Source organism: Mercurialis annua, linkage group LG7 (assembly GCF_937616625.2).
Source record: "Mercurialis annua linkage group LG7, ddMerAnnu1.2, whole genome shotgun sequence".
NCBI classification, from domain to species: domain Eukaryota; kingdom Viridiplantae; phylum Streptophyta; class Magnoliopsida; order Malpighiales; family Euphorbiaceae; genus Mercurialis; species Mercurialis annua.
Window position 1 is genome coordinate 11,807,939 of NC_065576.1, and position 20,426 is coordinate 11,828,364.

At 36.4% G+C, this 20,426-nt stretch overlaps 2 protein-coding genes across 4 annotated transcripts; both read right to left on the reverse strand.

Moving 5' to 3' along the window:
* Positions 1 to 480: 480 nt before the first annotated feature.
* Positions 481 to 9,252, reverse strand: LOC126655117 (crossover junction endonuclease EME1B-like). 3 transcript variants are annotated; one of them, XR_007632900.2, is made up of 14 exons: positions 8,836 to 9,251; positions 8,417 to 8,581; positions 8,216 to 8,289; positions 6,723 to 6,890; positions 6,485 to 6,638; positions 6,279 to 6,388; positions 5,915 to 6,090; positions 5,203 to 5,266; positions 4,742 to 4,860; positions 4,510 to 4,599; positions 2,784 to 2,898; positions 1,363 to 1,560; positions 1,077 to 1,248; positions 481 to 922 (listed from the first exon to the last, which is right to left on the reverse strand). XR_007632900.2 is itself a non-coding variant. In XM_050349116.2 (12 exons), exons 1-12 carry the CDS (start codon positions 9,173 to 9,175, stop codon positions 1,381 to 1,383), a joined length of 1,755 nt encoding a protein of 584 aa, XP_050205073.1. In that variant the 5' UTR covers positions 9,176 to 9,251; the 3' UTR covers positions 1,314 to 1,380. The 3 variants fall into 3 exon arrangements, 2 of the variants coding, with proteins under 2 accessions (XP_050205073.1, XP_050205074.1); XM_050349116.2 differs by lacking the exons at positions 481 to 922; positions 1,077 to 1,248 and having other exon boundaries at positions 1,314 to 1,560; XM_050349117.2 differs by lacking the exons at positions 481 to 922; positions 1,077 to 1,248; positions 1,363 to 1,560 and adding an exon at positions 1,813 to 1,994 and having other exon boundaries at positions 8,836 to 9,252.
* A 3,334-nt stretch (positions 9,253 to 12,586) lies between these two features.
* Positions 12,587 to 13,323, reverse strand: LOC126656806 (uncharacterized). The gene is made up of 2 exons (XM_050351425.1): positions 13,258 to 13,323; positions 12,587 to 13,144 (listed from the first exon to the last, which is right to left on the reverse strand). Exons 1-2 carry the CDS (start codon positions 13,321 to 13,323, stop codon positions 12,587 to 12,589), a joined length of 624 nt encoding a protein of 207 aa, XP_050207382.1.
* Positions 13,324 to 20,426: the final 7,103 nt, after the last annotated feature.

A 20,426-nucleotide genomic window follows, 5' to 3' on the forward strand; every position in this document is an offset into this window, starting at 1 on the left:
GGAGAAAGACAATACAGAATCCCTATATAAATGTAATTTTATTCTATAATTTTGATATTCATTATTAATATATTTTAATAATATATTAGAATGATAATATAATAATTATTTAATTATTTATTGTTCTTTTTAAATTCACTATAAACTTTAAATTTATAATATAATAAGAATAGGCAATTGATATTCATTATTAATAATATAATTTGATAATAAATTAGAATGATACTATAATAATTTTAATTATATATTCTTTTATTGAGACTTTAGATTTTGGGGAAAATCCAAAATAAAACCGTGAACTTTCATTCAAATGTCAAAACCCGTTAAACACCCATCAAGAATGACTCAACATGGGAATGTCGGAATGTGGAGATTAAGAGGTTGAATAACCAACATGAAGAAAGAATTATGGGCTAAACATTACGTATTTCAACCTCACACGACTAAATGTTGATCAATAATGTCATAAAGCCGGAAGAGTGAAAGAGGAAGTCACCTCCAAGTTTTTTTATCTAAACTACATAACTTTGTTTATAAATTTAAAGAATATTTCATATTTAATTTAACTAAGAGCTAGTTCGTGAACTCTCAATCGAACTTCTTGTACAAGTCTCTTTGAGCACTCTTTATTGAGCTCGTACACAAGCTAGTTCACGAACTCTTAAAAGAACTTATATACAAGCTTTTTTACAAACAATTAAATAAGCTCATATACATGCTATTCGTGAACATATACAAGTTGAACATTATGTTAGGCTCATTTAAACAAATGAACATAACACCAAGCTCAAACTTGGTTCCTCTAGGATACGAACGAACACGAAAGCTCTTATCAAGCTGAATGCCAAATTGCTCGTGACCAGCTTGGTTTGTTTACAGAACTAAAGCTAATAACGTCTCTGAAGTGTTCAAATCAAGAAAGCTGTTAAAATAAGAAATAGAGTCAACGATGCAGCAAAATCAAAATTCAGCATCAGTTTTCTCCAGTAAAAATATTGTTAGATTGCAAGATCTGTTAAAAGTTAAAACCATAACCAGGGCTGAATTTTCCCAACAATCACCATCTAATGCCTTACCTCGGAGAATTTGGTAGTCACCATTCAGCTTATCCTCATGATTTGACACTATTTTTCTTATATGATGTCGAGATGAGTTGACAGTGTCATCCGGGAGGCCAAGTTAAAGAGGCATATTTCAGAACTTGAAGAGAAAATAGCCACCTATGTCTGCTGAATGAACCCATAAAATCTAGGGACAAATATGCAAAAAAACCTTATGAAAGAAAGTAGACACTGAATAATTTTGGCAAAGGATAAAAAAGCATTAACTGTCCTTACGAACAAAACTTGGCACGGTACATACAAAAAAATCATCTTTGATTCAAGATTGTTGAGGCGTGAAAAAATCAGCGCCATCCTCAACATCATCAGTTTTAATGCTTCCACTTTGAGCCATAAGTATTCTATAGACTCGCTTTGAACATATCCGACCTACTCTTCTATCACTACCAACTAAAGCTTCTGTTGTCAGGTCCTCCAGCAGAAATTCCTTTTCATGTACCTGCCATTTCATGCAACAAATTTCTATTCAGCATAATTATGCTATATTCTTCACAAAAAGAGACGGAAAACCAAATATAAATCTAATGGCCATATTCTTCACACGGAGAACCGAAATCAGGTGCAGAGAATGATAGCATTTGTTAACATTTTTTAACAACACTATTAAAGATAATATTGGAACATGCATGGTTCCAAAAAGCTAAAACTTCAATTAAAAAAATAACATATTTTTGTTTACAATAATTGTAGAACTATGCTAAGGCCAGATTGCTCCCAGATTTCCACAATTCCATCCCTCGTAAAAGCACCAAATAACACTTTAATTTTTCCGAGTGTTTAATGCTACAGTTTCCAAGCCGCTACATGGGTAAATGCTTGTAACTTTGGGATGTCTAAACAATTTGTTACAAATGTTATAATGTAAATTCGTATCTGTCATGATATGACAAGCAATCGTTATATGCTCATAGTCACAGACTTCGAGAAATTAGAAAAAATTACACCAAATCCTAATCTTAGGCCCCACATTTTTCAGAGTGATATAGTCAGATGAAGAAAGATAAATATTAAAGAATTTTTCTCAAGGGTTATTATCTAAGAAGCTGCTAATGGAAATGGCAATTTGGAGATGCATAATTCAATGTAATCTAGTTCTATCCGACTTCCAATAAAGCAATCCCAATTCTTAAAACAAGAAATGCACCCCCATCAAAGGACAGATGATTCAAAAAAAAAATTAAAACTTGGAATGCTCTTTCACATTTATCCAGCCATCAATTTTTTTGTCAAACTGACAGTAACCAATGCATTGGCAACAATTTTTAGCCCATTTGCAAAGGAAAATGAAATGTTTGTTCAATCAGAGCATAAATATCAATTTCCCAGAAAACAAATTTCTTTCACGTACTAGGCCAGTATAAGTAAGTACCACACATTAATTAGATTTTTTATTTCAACAAATATTGACATTTTACCTTTAAAAATACTAAACCTTTAAATAAGGGGAAAAAATACATTTTGCAATCACCTAGTCAAGGAAATGTAAAGAGGCCAGTAAGTTGTACATTTTGGTTATTACTTGCAGAATTCATAGAACATTCATCAATGTCATAAGTTATATTAAAACTGAAAAATTAGAACTAAATTAAGAAAATTTAACCACTTGAAGGATTGGATGATTTAGTCATCAGATTGATTAATAAATGTGTTTGTCATCCTTACCGATTTACTGGGGTCCATGTAAACACGCAAAAGAGATTTCATGGTAGGATACTTCTTCCATATAGCAACTGCAAATCGTGGTTGCACCTTTGGGATAGCTACCAAAGCTTTTAACCTGAATTAAGAAATCAGGTAGGCTGTGTTTAGAATAAAAGCAGGTAAACAAAGAAAAATCCATATACTGCTTCATTTCTTATAAGAAGTCCTGAATTAGTCTAGATATAAGAAGTCACATCCTTCGTGAGATTGACAAAGGAAAATATTTATTTTTCTGAAACTAAAGTCACATTTAATGTCTAATTCAAAATAGAATTTAATCCACCACCAGCCTTTCCCTTCTCCAGGTCTAATTGGGGTCATTTTTGTGTGCCAAACAGCCCTTAAATGGTCATCATGTTGCCCCCTTGTTCTTCAAGAATCAGAAAGATTACTCTGTGTCTAATGGAGAAAAAAGCATATCATCTGATCTATGTGCAGTGCAAGATGCTGATTAACAGTCTGCCATCTGTCCTAGTTAGAAGTAAGAGATTTCAAAACTGATATAATTATCTTTAGGCTAACCTAATCTCTTCTTTCTTTGCTTCCATCTCAGTGTAATTAAATGCTTCATATCTCTATTATATAAAATAGAAAGATAGAGTTTACGTGCTTTAAACCCCAATGATCATGTACACTATTTTATATGACTGTCAGTGGCTCCACTAATGAGCTTAAGTGCTTTATGCTTTAATAACAGTTTTATTGAATCAACTAAAACAATAAGAGAAACTTATGCATGAAATAATAAATCAGTCCTAATTGTATTCCAGAATAAAAGTACAGTTATTCTTGCTTCCACATTCCAATTCTCTTTTAAACCAATATATAATTCTCCTAATACATTTTTGACCTAAAACATTTGTCTTCGTTTTCACAAACTTCTGGTTCTGAAAGTTTCAATCTATCTTTTAAGGGTTAATTGCAAAAAAAAAAAGTCATGAACTTGGCATGTTTTGCAATTATAACACGAACTTTTAAACTTGGCAAATTTAGTCACCAACTTTCATTTTATGGCAAATTGCAACACCGACCTACTTTCCATTAAAAGAACAGTGATGTGGTCGCTGGAACAGTGTATATGTGTATATTCTGGTGTCAAAATTAACGGAAAATACTTTGGTTTTCCGATGTTCCAAAACATGAAAGATGGTGACTAATACTATCAAGTTTTAAAGTTCATGTTTTATTTGCAAATCACGCTTAAGTTCGTGATTTAATTTGCATTTAAATCATCTTTTAAACTCACTATATTGGTAAAAATAATAAATGTTTCTCATATGCATAGGAAAAATAGCGAATATGTGCAGTATACATTATGAAAGATATGAGTTATGACATGATTTTCATGAAAAAACAATATTAAACTTACTGCTAATGTTCTAAATTCTAATAGAAAAACAATTAATACAATGCGAAATAACTTGATAACTACTATTTGCAGTATCTATTTTTTAAAAAATGTAATTTATAAATCTATTAATGTTGCACAAAACTCTCTGCCTATGCATGAGTCACTCATGTTTAGCCCGGTCCCAAGCCGAGGGTACAAGGAGAGTTGCAGTACGTTTGTGATTGTACTGAATGGAAAAAGGAATCCATGTAGCCGACCCCGACTAATTTAAGATGGTTTATTTGATGTTGATGATGAATGTTGTGCAACAATGTAATCAGGAAAACTACTACTCACCATGTACTTTTTTTAATCAAATTCTTGTCAATAGAGTCCTTCGGAATAAGAGAGCCATTAGCATTTACTGATAGTCGTGTTAACTTATCTCTGCATTAACCATACAAAAACATAAGATCTATTGAGAAATACAAAACATCATATAGGAGACAGCTATGGATGCTCTAACAATCTACATTTACTATAATTTGGCTGAAGCATATCAAAGGTAAAATTAAAAATTATTCTGAACCTAAATTGGCAAGATGCCAGGCTGCTTGTCAAACCAATAACATGTTCAGCAATTTCTGCTTCATCTCTACAATGTCTGTAATGTACCCTGACAAAGTGGGTGGTCAGTTTCGCCAATATCTGTAGAAAGAGAGGGCCAATGCATAAACATCACGATCATATTCAGAAACAAATATGTGCACTATCACATTAAATTACTAAGGTGTGTTTGGTATTGAGGTTTAGAGAAGTGCTTTTCCAAAAAAACAATATCAGTTTTTTTAAAATTTTAAAAACTGCTGTTTGAAAAAAGCATGTAATAATTATTATTATTTTATCAAAAAACGGGTTTGGATAAAACGATTTAGGGGAAAAAAATCAGAAAAGTATTTAAAAAAAATTTATAAACACTTTCTTTGGCCCAAAACAGCAATCCTATATAGGCCCTTTGGTATCCAGTGACCTTTAAGTGTGTAGTTTGACCTCTTCAATTGGTGGACATCTCCAACCATTAGCATTTTCTGGATTCTTGTACTGTTCCTTTTCCCTGAACATTGCCAACGTACATGTTTCAAATTCACACAACTAGCACATTTTCATGTATAAATACAGTAAAAAGATCTTGAAAGGCACTTGCAAAGTGTAACAGCTCAGATTCCAGCAGATACATATCAAGAGCGCAAAATACATAAGATGAATATATAAACTAGCCATCAATGAGACGACACTAATATAGATGATCCAGAGCACTTATTAGGATGTGTGGAAAAAAAAAAGATTTATAAGCTAGCTTCCAGAAAAAATAAGAATTACATGTATGCTGACTCGTATGAACTTGACAGTGGATAAAGCAATATGCACAGTCACATATATGAAGAATCAAGCACACATCGACAAATTGCTGATATCATAACGGATGAAGATTTCACAAACACAAGAATGGAATCCACTGCAAATAAGATTATGTATACAACTTAATCTCAACAAAAAAATAACTATATGAAAATAATCACCCAAAAAATGCATACTAAGACTGAGTAATAGTAATATCCATAAAGGAAGGATCTAGGGGCAAAAGACCAAAAATTAATATCCAGCTGAAACCACATGACCTAAATTAATAAATATAGACAATATCAAACCCAAAAATGTCATATTAGTCAATTCTCGTACATACGGACTTAGTGATTCTTACCTTTTATTGATATAGGCCATCAGCCTATTGGTGAGATAGCAAACTGTATAAGATGGATAACGACTTTGAACTCTAGAAACATGATCAAAAAGAGATCCATCCATAACAAGTTTGCAAAATTCCTCAGCCTCATATACAAGTAACACGTATTGTATCTCAGTTCCTTTAGGACAAAGCTGCAATAAAAAAAAAATAGAGAAACAAACCAGATAGTTCCAAATTAATAATAGGAAATAGACACCCTTCGTAGGTAATCTAACATGCACAATACAGACAAAATATCAAAAGAAAACTGGGAACACATCACATATTCTATAAAGTTACCTAATACCTTTATTTGCTAAATCTACCAGGGATAAATTACCTGAGAAATATGTTCTGGGACACTCATGGTCCACACAATAGACTTTTCAATTGAGTTTGATGTTAAGCGGTACGTAAGACCTTTTTCGGAAAATCTGGTAAGCAAATGTCCTATACTAATCAAGTAGCAACAAGAAGAACCAGATATTAGAATGAGAAATGTGCAGATAAAGAAGAGGACAAACATTCAAAAGATGAAAACCTTACCTCCGATCGATCCCTGTTCAACAACTTTAGTGTCCAATGCAGCAACGATAGACTTTGATGCAAGCTTCCCTTTTTCCCACTTTTGTTTTTCCTTCTCTAATTTTTTCATTTCTGCACCTTGAGCCTTCAATGCTGCTTTTTGTAACTTCTCTTCCTGTACAACATATCCTCTTTATTAAATTTTAAGAATTTTGTAATAGACCAAATGAAAGTGCAACACCACCACTAAGAAACTTACTTCTTTCTTTTGCTTTCTTTCTTCTATAAGGCGAATTCTTTCCTCTTTTGTCAACTTCTTATTCCCTCTCACTTTGTTTGTGTCAGAAGAGACATTAGTTACTTTCTGTTTTATATTATTACTGATGTGCTCCATGTTGCAATTTTCTTTATCTGTGTCATCGTTTATCTAATGGAATGACTATATATCAGTGAAATATGAAAGTTATCCAAGTGCATTTAATGGTCACTATAAAGGAATAAATTTCTCTAACTATTAAATTTTACACACATACAAAAGATATCACAACGAAATTCATATAAGAACAAATATTTTGCCACCAATATGGTTTTACTTAAGTTGTGAGAAGAACATAAAGTGAGCATTACAAAGTTTAAAATTGCATTCTATTCATCTCAGTAAACATAGATATGCCCAGTGCACCGTGCTCCATGTTTTGAAATCATTAGATGCAAAAATACGAAATTGAAAAAAGTTATCAGCATTTACTTTATTGCATACTCAGAATTCTGTACTAAGTTGATATGTACTTTTTCAGTCACATTGCTATTCATTTAAAGTACAAATTTGTTGAGAAATATACACAAGTACACCAAGGAGGACATAAACTCCCACATCAGAAGAAGGAACATAAAAGTACATTTAAAAATCAATGCCTGCCAAATAAGGATTGGATGTTTGAATTTTGAACACAAGAAGGTTGAGGTGTGGTCCACTGAGGAAAGCACTAGATGTTGAACTATACAAAGACAGACAACTAAGTTATGACCACCCACCTATATACTTCCTATATAATGCATTAGCTCATAATGAAGCTAAAAACAATGCCTCATCACACAACCAAATAAAATACATATTCTAAACTAAAAAATACAAATTTTTCTGTCCATCCAGAAACTCAACACTGCAAGAGAAAAATAAGTGTAAAACACAAAGCACAAATACAACAAATTTTGGCTTGCTTGGAGGAGAAAATTAGGAGCATTATTGTGATAAAAAAGTTAAAGATCACTTTTAAGTGTATTTTGATATTACAACTCATAGTTCTACTACGTCTCAACAAGAAATGCAGCTCCCATGCTACTAACTTGAAAAGAAACAAAGAAACAAGCTAGATTACTGTAATTAAAAACAATTTTGAATGTCCAATTCTAATGAAACTTCATTTATAAACCTTTTCCGAGTGGTTATTAAAATTATGATAAATATAGAAGCAATACTAAAAAGTCCAAACTCAATAACAAATGGACATTTAATATTAATGTGTGTTTTCCGAGCAAGGTTAATAGCTTATTTGGCAACAAACTAGTCCATGGAGAACAAGGGTCTCATCTTGCAGGAAGCAAGTGAAGCAATAAAGCATTTCTATTTTGTATGGCAGTTTTTTCCTAGCAGCTATTTCTTCAAGATGTTATAATAATTACTCCTTCAATCACCAATAAGATGGAAATGAAAAATAGAATGATTGAAGCATTTTCCTTATGTAGAATTACCTGATTGGTATCATCTTGCCACATAAATGATGGAGGAGAATTGTCCCCAGATGGCTGAGTTAAATTATCATTTCCTGAAAACCAAAATATTATATTTAAAGCAATGTGGTTGCTTTCATTCTCATATACATACAACACTAGCTTAGATTTTCAGGAAGAAGCGAATAAAAAGAAAAAATTAAAGACTCGACAATACTGTACCTAGTGAACCCAAAGAATCATAGAATCTAGAACTCCAACGTGTCTTCTCTGTTTCGTCGCCATCACTAATATCGCCCACTATTTTCTCGCCGGCCTTCCAATTCTCCATCGGAGAGCCACTTCCTGGCTCGTCATTTTCAGTTTCCAAACATACAAATCGACTTTCTTCAAGAATCGTTAAAAATGCAATACAAACAAATTAAGAATCAGTAAACAAATCCCAGAATTATCTACTTTAGCATATCAATATGATACCAAAACAAACACATGTAATAAGAAATCAGAACTATTACTAAACCACCACCATTATAATAAAACAGTTAACATGAAGCAATTAAACCCTAACTAACAAGCACAGATGCAAGTAAAAAATAATAAAAAATCAGAAAAAATAAACATTAAGAAAGTAAGTAACTAACCGTCTAGGTTAGATTGAAAATTGGAAAACCTAGAAGCAAATGTGCATTTAACGATAGAGATATCATCGGACATTGGAGTATCGGGAACAATAGAAAACGACGATGACGTGGCGGTGGCGGTAGAAGTGGGCCCAGAAGAATTGTTGTTCTTCTGAGGAGTAGGATCATCGTCGATGAGAAAGATAGTATTAGTAGCAGCGGCAGCGGCAGCGGCGGTGGAGGAAATAAAATTGAGGTTAGCGGCGGTGGTTGTTGTTGTTCGGGGCTTTTTAGAAAGAGAGTGAATTGGAGTATTTTGGGCTTCTTCTTCATCATCGGAGAGGACTATCGGATTTGACATTTTTTCTTCTTCTCTGCTTGAAAAATAGGAATTGCAGAGTTAGAATTCTCTTTGAAAATTGGAGGGCAGAGCGGAGGGGTATGTTTGGTTACTAGGATTTGTGGGTTTCTCAAATATGATTTAGGAAGAAGGTGCAAATATGCCCCTATCATTTTGCTCATGGACAAATATAGTCCTTTTTAAGTTTTAGTCTCAAAAATATCCTCACTGTCAGAACTAATAAGGAATTAGTTAGGCAGGGTTTCATGAAACTGAACAATTGAGTGTTGGGAATTATACCATACATTAAAACCGAAAGAAAACGACGTAGATGAAAGAACGACATAGTTATGACCAAACGATACTGCTATATATTTTTTTTTGCCGAAAGATATAAATCTTCATTGATATGAAAAACAGTTTAGTACCTCGATTCCAGCCACACCAATTGTGCTAGCGGATTGTTATAAAAATCATTATCTCTAAGGGCTATTTTGGCAACTTTATGTGCCACCCAATTACAATTTCGCCTAATAAAAGAAAAGGAATGCCCCTGAAAGGCTGCACACAAGGATTTGCAATCTTGGAGGATAACCCTACTGTTGCTATCCCAGCTCCATCCTTCATTGCATCGATGATTCCTTTAGCATCGCCTTCAAAAATAGGATCTGTCAAGTGCAGCCTAATAGCCAAATTAATACTCGCACGGAGAGCTGCTGCTTTTACTACGGTTGGTGAATTGGCAGAGTCAAAACGAAAGGCATAGGAGCTTATAATCCTCCCCGAACGGTCCCTAGCTACACAAGCACCTGCTCCCGACCTTGATTCCTTCAAGAAGGCCTCGTCAAAATTGATTTTAATAACATTCGGTAGAGGAGGACACTAAGCAGTTTGAGGAACATCTGCACTGGTTCGAAGAGGAAGGTGATTTAAACCATTCATTTGCCTGTAAACTGAGACAAACTCCTGATGGAGATGATAGGCTGAATGCAACACCGTCTCTGGGTTAGTCTTCTCATCTCTGAAGACCAAGGCATTCCTAGTCAGCCCTAATGACCACAAGATCCAAACTGCAAGAGAGGTAAGGTTTGTACTGTCATCTCTTTCATCCAGACATCACAAGAGTTTCTCCCAAGACTGAATAAAATTCATAACCCCCATCAGCTCGAAGGGATGGCCATCCAGAAAATGAAACCAAATAACTTTTGTAAAGGGACATTGAAAGAGAAGGTGGGCCACTGTTTCTGGTTTGTTGCATCTAGGGAAACGTTCGCACCTAGTGTTGATTCTTCGGTGAATATTTGCGTTTGTTGCTAAACCATTGTTAATGGCTTTCCAAAGAAAACACTTGATATTAGGAGGGAGGAGAATCTTCCATAAACCTTTCCATTTGAAATAACCCCTCGACGTCGTTGCCTGAACCTTAGAGTGAAAAGAGAGGTGGTAAGCCGACCGAACCGAAAAAACTCCATTGTTGGTATGATGCCAAATCTGCCTATCGGCAAGACCAGTAGAACTAATTGGTAGAGCCAGAATAGTCGCTGCTTCCTCTTCGTGGAAGATAGACCTGACCAAGGGTTCATTCCAAGCCAGTGAATTGTCCCTCATCAAGTCGCAAGGTCTATGGACGTCTGCAGGAAGAACAGTGTCGGATTGGATAGTGAAGGGCGCTGCCGTTGGAAGCCAGGGGTCCCTGTGAAGAGAATGTCTCTCCCGGAGCGAACATGCCATCTCACCCCGTTGGCCAAAATGCTTCTACTCTTTAAGATGATGTGCCATGCCCAGGAACCGTTAATGTGAGGTGTTGCATCCATAAAATTTTCATGTGGAAAATATTTCCCTTTTATCACTCTTGAAATAAGAGATTCCGGTTGAGTCATGATGCGCCACCCTTGCTTTGCTAAAAGGGCTTTGTTAAGCTCTAAATTTCGAAAACCAAGCCCTCCTCGATCTTTTGGCTGGCACATTTGGCTCCAAGAGATCTAGTGAATCCTCCGCTCTCCATCCTTTTGACCCCACCAAAAGTTCGAGATGATGCGATTAATATTTTTATGCAAACCACCCGGAAGAAGAAAGCATGACATTGAGAACACCGGAACCGTTGTGGCCACACTTTTAATAAGTACCTCCCTACCTCCATGCGATAACAAACTCCCTTTCCAACCCGCCATCTTTTGTTTAACTCAGGCGACAATCTCTCTGAAGGTATCAGTTTTGGACCTAGTAACAATGGTGGACAGGCCTAAATACCTATCCAACCCACCAATATTCTGAACGTGAAGCATTGTAGCCAAGGTAGACTGCAGAGGTAAGGGTGTATTGCGGCTAAAGAAGATACTGAATTTAGCTGAGTTCACATCTTGTCCAAAGGCATGAAAATAGAGATCTAGAATATCATTAACATAAGTTGCTTGCACTTCAGTAGCTTGCAAGAACAGGAGAGCATCATCCGCGAAAAGGAGTTGTGATACGATGGGGCTCTGTCTAGCGATACTAACACCGGTAATCTGCCCCTTGAATTCAGCCTTGGACAGTAAGGAGGACAAACTTTCCGAGCACAACAAGAAAAGGAACGGCGACAACGGGTCTCCCTGACGAAGTCCCCTAGTCGGTCTGATAAACCCATGTGATGCCCCATTGAAGTTTAAGGAGTACGTTACCGAAGTAATACACCTCATAACCCATTTTATCCAAACATGATGGAAACCCATTCTTCGTAAAATACGCTTCAAGAAAGCCCATTCAGTCCTCTCGTATGCCTTGCTCATATCCAATTTGAGGGCTAATTCAAAATTGGATTTACCCTTCTTAGTCTTAAGGTGATGTGTGAGCTCGTGGGCTAGCAAAATATTGTCGGAAATATTTCGACGTTCAACAAAGGCGCTCTGATGTTCACCTATAAGAGTTGGCATGAAAGTTTGTAACCGAGAGGTGAGAATTCTAGAGATGATTTTGTAAAAAATGGGACACAAACTAATTGGTCTCAAGTCGGACATAGACTTTGGATTTTGGATTTTGGGTATAAGGGTGATCGCGGTGTGATTTAGGCTAGTAGGAAGCTCACTGCCTTCGAAAAAACTTTGAACAGCCCCACACATATCCCTCCGAACCGAGTTCCAATTTGCTTAGAAGAAAAGGGTAGTCATGCCATCTTGACCCGGAGCCTTATTCGACTGAATACTGAAAACAACTTTGCGAATCTCCTCATCCACAACAAGCCTGGTGACACTGGAGTTAACCTGACGGTTTACCCTTGAGTTTTCGGGCATTGAACTTTTTTGATCAAAACCACGAGGACAATCGTCTGCGGCAATCTTCTATCTTCTTATGGATTTGTCGCAGCGGACTGTCACTCGTCAAACCTGATTTAACATGGCCCCAACTTTCCAAAATGATATTTTGAGCTTCAGCATTATCAGTCCATCGCTGGTCCTAAACAAAGCAAAATTTGCCCTCAACAGTGTTCGGGCAGGAGTCCAAGAGAAGAGGGCGGTGATCTGATCCTAATTCAGACAAGTGATGCACCACCCCTGAGGAGTATCTATCTAGCCACTCAACCGAAGCAAGAACCCGGTCCAATCGCATTTGTATATTATCATTGCCCCTACGTCTGTTATTCCAAGTGAAGGGGTGACCACTGAAACCCAGATCTTGCAGTTGGCTACTAAGAATGAAGTCATTTAGGGCCTGTAACCGGTTGGCACTAACCCTATTCCTTCCTTGTTTCTCATTGATGTTACTTACACAGTTAAAATCCTCTCCCACAATAATGCAACCCCTGAGTTGGTTAATGTAGTTTGATAAAAAACATAACTGAGCAACACGATCCACATAGCAAACATTAAGATAGATACCAATAAGATGCCAAATGGCATTGTCGTCATGGTTGACAAAAGTACAATGAAGGTAAAAAAACATCCCTACTAATAATACTAACATTACAACTTGAACTCCAAGCCAAAGGGAGCCCACCCGAGATACCAAATGGCTCTACAAAATCAAAGTTTTTCAATCCATACTTCCTAAGAAAAGCTTGCATAATACTGCCTCTATTCTTTGTTTCCGATAAAAAAGACCACATCCGGGGAATGGGATTTTAGTACCCCTCGCAGATTGTGACCTGTCAAGGGGTTCCCCACACCTTGGCAGTTCCGGAAACTGGTCTTCATTTATCTGGTGGGGGTCCAGTATGGTTGGAACCCACCACCGATTTGGACGTACGGGATACACAAGTTCTCTTGGACACTATACTGCCATCTCCTTGCCTGCCTCTCTTCAAACCACCGGTATCAACCGGAGTTCCTGCTTCACCCTTCACTTCCTGAAAGACTTGGACATCAGCTGGAGTTCTCTCTGTTGAAGGACCTGATTCTCTGGCCAAGGATTTCCACTTCCGGCGAGAAGCTGGTGGGTTATTAATATATAGGGTTGGCGTAGCTGCGGGGAGTTATGAGAACTCACAGGAAGAACCAGGGATTTGGGTCGCAAAGATACCTTTAAAATTCTCAGGAAAGGGTGTGTTGCTGAGGTGGGTATTCAGAGAGGGAAATACTTGAAAATCAGTTAAAGAGTTGGGTCTCACACTTCCAGAAAGGGTAGCATAGTCCTGGCTTTTAGGAATAAAAGGGCTTGAGGCCTGGCTTTGGGCCCATCCAGGGGGATGACTTAAATTATGAGGAGGAGTGGAGTTAAAATTAGAGGAAAGGATTTCATTGTTACCCAATGGAGGAATGCCCTTACCGGTTACCAATGAGTTCTCTTCAGGGAGAGGAATTAAAAGATGCAGCAGGCCCAACTCTTCCAAAATTCTGGTACTACACTGAATACCCCCAGTAGCTGGTCCCGGCCCGAAGAAAGGGTCAGGGGCCATTATGAAGGGGTCCAAGAGGACTGTTTTGTATGCCTTAGGGTTTTGGTAGGTTGGCTCCACCAGATTATTGCTTGCGTCCCATTCACAAGCTCTTACCACATCAGGGTGTCCCAGGAAAACACCCATATGGTATTAGCTCATTGGTGTAAAACTCTCTCTCCCTGATCTTGTTTGCTGCAGCCTCGGTAGGGGTACCCAGGATGGTACTGGCACCACCTAAGAGGAGCTTATCTTGTCCCTTTTGACCCAATGTTAGGATTTGCTCTGTATTCCTTTTTGCTAAATTCCCCAAAAAGACATCAACAGTCTTACCTTTATCCTCTGACAAGCCGGTGCCACCCTTTTTCGCCACATCCCAATGGTCTGAAGCCAGTATCCCTTTACCTTTTTGTTCCTTTGGTTTCCCCGTAGCCAAAAGAACCGGAGGAGCCACACCAACACCGGGAGCCACCACTGCCGGAGGACCTTGAATCTAGACACTGGCCAGTAGAGGAGTTGGAACATGCTCTGATCCCCTAGTTAGGAACAATGGTCCTCCACTAGAACCATGTCCCCTGCTCATGTTCCTCATCGTGTACCCTACTTTCATCCATGGCCCAAAACCTGGTTCATCAAACGAAGTGGAAGTCTCCACCACAGTCTTGCATGAGAAATCCATATGGCATATGATGCCACAGTTGAAACAAATATTGGGATCTCATATTGGAAATCAATCCACATGTTTTGTCTCTCCTGGATCGTAGTATGGAACCCCTTATAGAAAGTTTTGGTAATATCGACCATCACATGCAACTTCATCGTACCTCGAAGTTCGTAGTTAAAACCATCTTCTCCTCTTGCAGTAAAGGATAACAACTCCACAAACATCTGCCCTATCCTTTCAGCATTCTTCTGATTCATGTGGGTTGGAGGCAAACCTGAGACATGAACCCAGAATGGGCAAAAATCAAAGATCATCTTACCGATGGGAATATCTGAAGGCCAACGCTGCAGGACCAGTAAATTATTGCTAAGGCACCACGGACGCCCCCTCCAAACCCGGCCCAAATCCTCCTCATTAGTGAAAGAGAAGATGAAGATCTCCTTCTCCTTAGTGATATGAAGTGCATATATGAATCTCCAAACCCTAGTCAGGGTATCTTGTAAGAAGTAAGAGTTTAAAGTATTTGTCCCCAGAAACTTGCCCACCAGGACCAATCTATTTCCCACCTTTTCATTGACTAAGGAAAGAGTGGGACCCAACACATTAAGATTGGCAGTCTAGAGGGTGAGCTCATTGATGGCAGATTGTTGTTGTTGAGACATGATATCAGTGGTTTTTGTAGAATAAGGGATATGAGTTAAGATAATAAAGAAGGGATGTTGGTAGGTGGAAAAGATCTTAAATAAGTGGGCTTTGTAGGGCAAGGAGAGGCAGTAATAAAGGATGTAGCAGGTTAGAAAGAGGAGGAGATAAGGGTTGTGGAGGAAATTTTCAGAAGATCATAACTGAATGAGATAATAAATGAAGTTTGAGGATGGTGAGCTGAAGGTGAAGGTAAGGGGATGTGGAACTTTGGGTTTTATGCATAAAAGTGATAAGCGTTGTAGATGGGCATAATGGAGATAAGCATGTAAACATGTACAAGATAAGGAGGAGATAACCTGAAAGAGTGAAAAACACGGCAAGTAAGGAGCTAAATTCCGGCTAAAAAGAGAACCTCAGGATAAAATGAGGGAGGAGACCAAGCAGGGATAAACCCAGAGAGAGATGTTTTGTCGAAAAAGATTGATATATACTGCTATATTTACTAGCTATGAATGAACGACCTAAAATTCTTTGAGTAAGACAAAAATAATACAATGCTCAAAACAAAAGACAAATGACATCACTTTTAATTACACAAAAAAAACACTATGCTATACACGTGTAAGCATTCTTTGAGAAAAAAAATACATGTGTAAGGATTGACTAACTTTGAAAGTTTGAAATTGATGTTGCAAATGTTATCTCAATGCTATAAATTTATATTTCATACTTTTATTTTTATTTCCAACAATTATTTCTTATTACCAAAAAAATATTGCCCCTTTTAAGAGAAACATTCTTTTGCTCTATTTGGACTTTTTAAAAAACTAGTGTCACTTTACGTGTTTCACACGTGGCTCGTAGTGTGACTCGTCAAATTATCAAATAAAATTTGAAATAATAGTTAATTGGAATAGTTTATCTTATTAAATACTTTAGATGACTGTTTTGAATGTTTAAAAATTTAATTGGTATTCAAATTTTATAATTATAGAAAATATAAAGTAAAAATTAAAATAGTAGTTGATGGATACCAAATCCTATTCTACTTATAATGGAGCTGAGTCGCAGGAGTTCTATTCTCAGACGAAACCAGACTCCCGCTCAAAGGGTTTAATCAAGATAACCCCGCGGCTGAATCCACAGGATCTGCCTCGACTGGAATACAACATCATTCGATAAATCTCTGAGAACTCGAACAAAGCGCGTCGATCCTGGGATTCGGACAGATTACCAGATCTGCTATATATTCTCGAGTATATTTCCTATTTGGATACAAACTCCAACTTAGGAAGATAACTCCAACTTAGAAAGACGAGACTATTTAGGAAGGCGTTCCTAAATAGGACTCTAATCTGAATAAGGAATCACACTCCTAATCATGGTCAAACCCTACTAAATAGGAATCATTTTCCTATTTCATAACTATAAGGTATACATTCGACTACTATAAAAGGAGTTTGAGGTATGCCTAAACACACAGCTTATAATAAATACAAATATTCTCCCATAAGCCTAAACTGACTTAAGCATCGGAGAGCTAATCTAACAAATCGTCTGATTAGCCATCTACACTGTTTTGCAGGATTAACGCCGTCGAGATGCGGGAATCCATCAATTGGCGTTGTCTGTGGAAAAAGCTTGAAAACTCCGAACTTGAAGGAGCTTTTCTGAACTCAAATAAATCTTATTGAAGGATGACATCTGACGGGACTAATCTAAAAGAACAACAAATAAATCCAACAAAATTGGAAAGGGTGAGAAGATATAAAACTGGAAAGGAAAAAGAAGCCGCAAATTTGGCACAAATAAGCTGCTCAATATAGAAAAGAGGAGGGAAACATTCAAGTGAATTAAATTGGTGGCCAATGAAGCACGTCAAAGTGAAAATCAGTGGAAGAAATATGTGTGTAATAAAAACTTCAAGAATAACAAGTATTAAAGAATGAACAAGCAGGTCACTTCATAGGCCAAATCGAAGCAGGTGACTAACAAACAGGTCAATTCATATGGCCAAATTAAAAAGAGAAGGCGGGTTATTAAAGAATTTGGTCGCAATTAAGGAAGCAGATTTTTGCTAGCAGAGAATAGGAAATACTCCAACAACAAAACTACATCTTAGCAAAGAATATTTTGGAATCACCAAGACCACATTCGGGATTTTCAAATTCGAAATATTATCTTATTGTCAACAAAATACCAATCACGATAAGTCTTTCTTTCTGGAATCTATTTATTTTTCTTATCGGTTATTAATTTTGATTTCAAAATTAAAGAAAAAATAAACTATTATATTTTATCTTAGTTTAAATTTCACTTTTACATGATTTCGTGCATAATTATGCTTTTAAATTAAAATTTGATAAATAAATTATATAATTGGAAAAAGTGTAAAAAAAAGGAAGAATAAAGTCAAATAAAACCAAGAAAAGACTCGGCCTAATAAAACTCGGTCAGAAAGAAGAAATTAAAAAGAACACCAAGAAGAATAAAAGAAAAAATTACGAAAATCAGGCGAACAACGCCCGAAAGGCAAAGAGCGAAGTAGCTCGAGAGGCGAAGCCTGAGAGTCAAACCAAAGGCGAAACAAACATATTGTTGAAGAAGAAGTTCCAATCAGGAGCGAAAGAGGAGAAAAAGCTACAAAAATTGCAAAGTTAAGAGATCATCCAAGAAAATAAAATTAAAAGCCTAATGTTGTGATGGATCGAATCACAACATAAATACGAAGAAAGACAAACAATTGGCGGGAGAAAATATCTCAGATCTAATAATTACAAAAAGAAGAGAAGATTGAAAAAGAGAGATGGTGGCAACAGAACTCCTACAAGAAACAAAAGAACATAAGAAGCACAATAAAAATTGGTGAACCTAAATGCTAAAGGACGAGAAGAAGAAACAAAAAATCAAAGAAATTTTATCCAGAACAAGAATGAAGATGGAGAAAGAAATCAATAAAGGGAACAACACTCGGAGTGAAATGATGCAAAAAATGAAAGAAAAAACCTTGGGCGAAACAGACAGATAAATGAAGAAGAAACTCCTATAAGAAGTAAAAGAACAGAAAAAAGACCGTAAAAAAGGAAAATCAAACAATATAAGGAGAACCCAGAAAGCAATAAAAATCAAGATATGAAGAGAAAAATAATTAACCAAGAAGAATAAGCTAAGACTTAACCAATAGGAGATAAGTTTGCCTGAACCGTAAAGGAAAAAACCCCAAGAGGGAAAATAATAGATAGATTCGTCAGAATCTTGAATAAAAACCTTAGGAGGGAAACAAGAGATATGTTTGCCCGAACCTTGAAGAAAAAACCCCAAGAGGGAAAGAAGAGATAGGTTCGTCCGAACCTTGAAGAAAAAACCTCAAAAGGGAAAAAGAGATAGGTTCCCCCGAACCTTGAATAAAATCCCAAGAGGGAAAAAAGAGATAGGTTCACCCAAACTATCACGACCCATTTTCATGAACCGCGACCGGCGCTAGGGTATGGGTAATGTAGTATCAAAATCCGTAGCTAGCCTTTCATTTAACATAATAACACATAAACCTGCAGAAAACCAATGCTCGGGGGCAACCGAGATTTCAGCCTAAATCTAGCAGTTATAATATTCAGCAATTAAAATAACATGCTTTCCAATAATAATATTAATTCGGTTTAACATAATTAATTCTAAATAGTAATATATCATGCCAAAGCAATAATAATCCAGTCGGACCAATCCGACAACAACTAAAATAAAATAAAGACGTCTAGTCAACTACTGCGGTCTAAGAGTAAAATAGTTTGACAGTTTATCAAAAATAAATGGAACCTCCGAGGAAAAGTAAATGCGGAGATCACCAGACTCTTTCAGATCATAACCCTAGGAAAAATTGGGAAAACAACGGGGTCAGATATACTGAGATGAGTTTATACCACTATCTACATTTATTAAGTGGAAAACCTTTAAAACCGTTTAAAACATTTAATAACGATATTACGAATAATTGTTGGAACCCTAAACCACAATAATATAAACATAATTCAATAGGTCTGGTCCCGAGAGATGAGCTACACCGAGTTACCACTGACCACACTTATACTAGAGTCTCGAGAGCTGAGCTATACGGAGTTACTCTACCTGGTCCCGAGAGCTATGCTCACACCGAGTTACCACATTACCATAAATACCTTACCCATATCATTACCGGTGCGCACGTAGTCCTAATGATGCCCATTAGGTAGCATGTTCCAACTACAAGCCATAATATAAAAACAGTTCGCAATATACGTACAATATATATATTTAATATTAAAATAACAATGTACTTAATAAAGCGGTAAATAGTAAGTACAAACTCACGGCTTGCTAATCCACGTGAATACCGGCAAGCAACTAATCCTGGTTCGCCTCTGAAGCATGAACAGTAGACGGGTCTAGACAAACAAAATAATTATTAAAACAGACCCTAACTCTAGAGAGTACTAGACACCACATAGGACTAGCACAATTAACACGTCGGAATTAAATAAACCAAATTAACACAAAATACCCAATAGGTACATACACCCAATTAATACAAGTTTATTGAGTTCTCGCTTTAAAATCCAATTAACAAATATTATCTGATATTCTTTAAATAATAATTAATTTCCAAATAGTGGGTTAGCCGAGTTATCATTAACTACCAAGCTAACCTCACTTGTCGGGTGACCCAAGTCTAACCCGACTCAAAACATTTATCAATATAAACCCGAGTTTATATTTTTAAAATAATTCAATAAAATAATAATCCATTTTAAAAGCAAAACTCAATAACTTCAATTCCAAGTAACCCAAGTTACACTCCAAAAATCTAATCATTTTAAGTTTATAAAAATTTAGGGACTAAAATGTACTTTAGCCAGTTAAGGACTAAACTGTACTTTAGCCAATTAGGGACTAAACTGCACTTTTGCCAATTTGATATTTAAAATCAAATTAATTACTTTGTTCATAATCAATGCAAAATATAACGTTTCTAATTAAAAACTTACTTAATTAGGTTATAAAATAAGTTCAGGGGCTAAATTGTAATTTAGCCAATTTCATGCCAAATTGCTATTCTTAACTAAATAGAATTACCCGAGTAA

Excerpts from the sequence above, each read along its gene's own strand:
- LOC126656806 (XM_050351425.1), bottom strand. The coding sequence starts at position 13,323 with ATGAAGACCAGTTTCCGGAACTGCCAAGGTGTGGGGAACCCCTTGACA. Across the intron at positions 13,145-13,257 it reads CAGGTCACAATCTGCGAGGG|AGCCATTTGGTATCTCGGGT; the intron begins GTACTAAAATCC and ends TTGATTTTGTAG.
- LOC126655117 (XM_050349116.2), bottom strand. The coding sequence starts at position 9,175 with ATGTCAAATCCGATAGTCCTCTCCGATGATGAAGAAGAAGCCCAAAAT. Across the intron at positions 6,891-8,215 it reads GGCAAGATGATACCAATCAG|ATAAACGATGACACAGATAA; the intron begins GTAATTCTACAT and ends TCATTCCATTAG. Across the intron at positions 4,861-5,202 it reads GATGTCCACCAATTGAAGAG|ATATTGGCGAAACTGACCAC; the intron begins GTCAAACTACAC and ends CTCTTTCTACAG.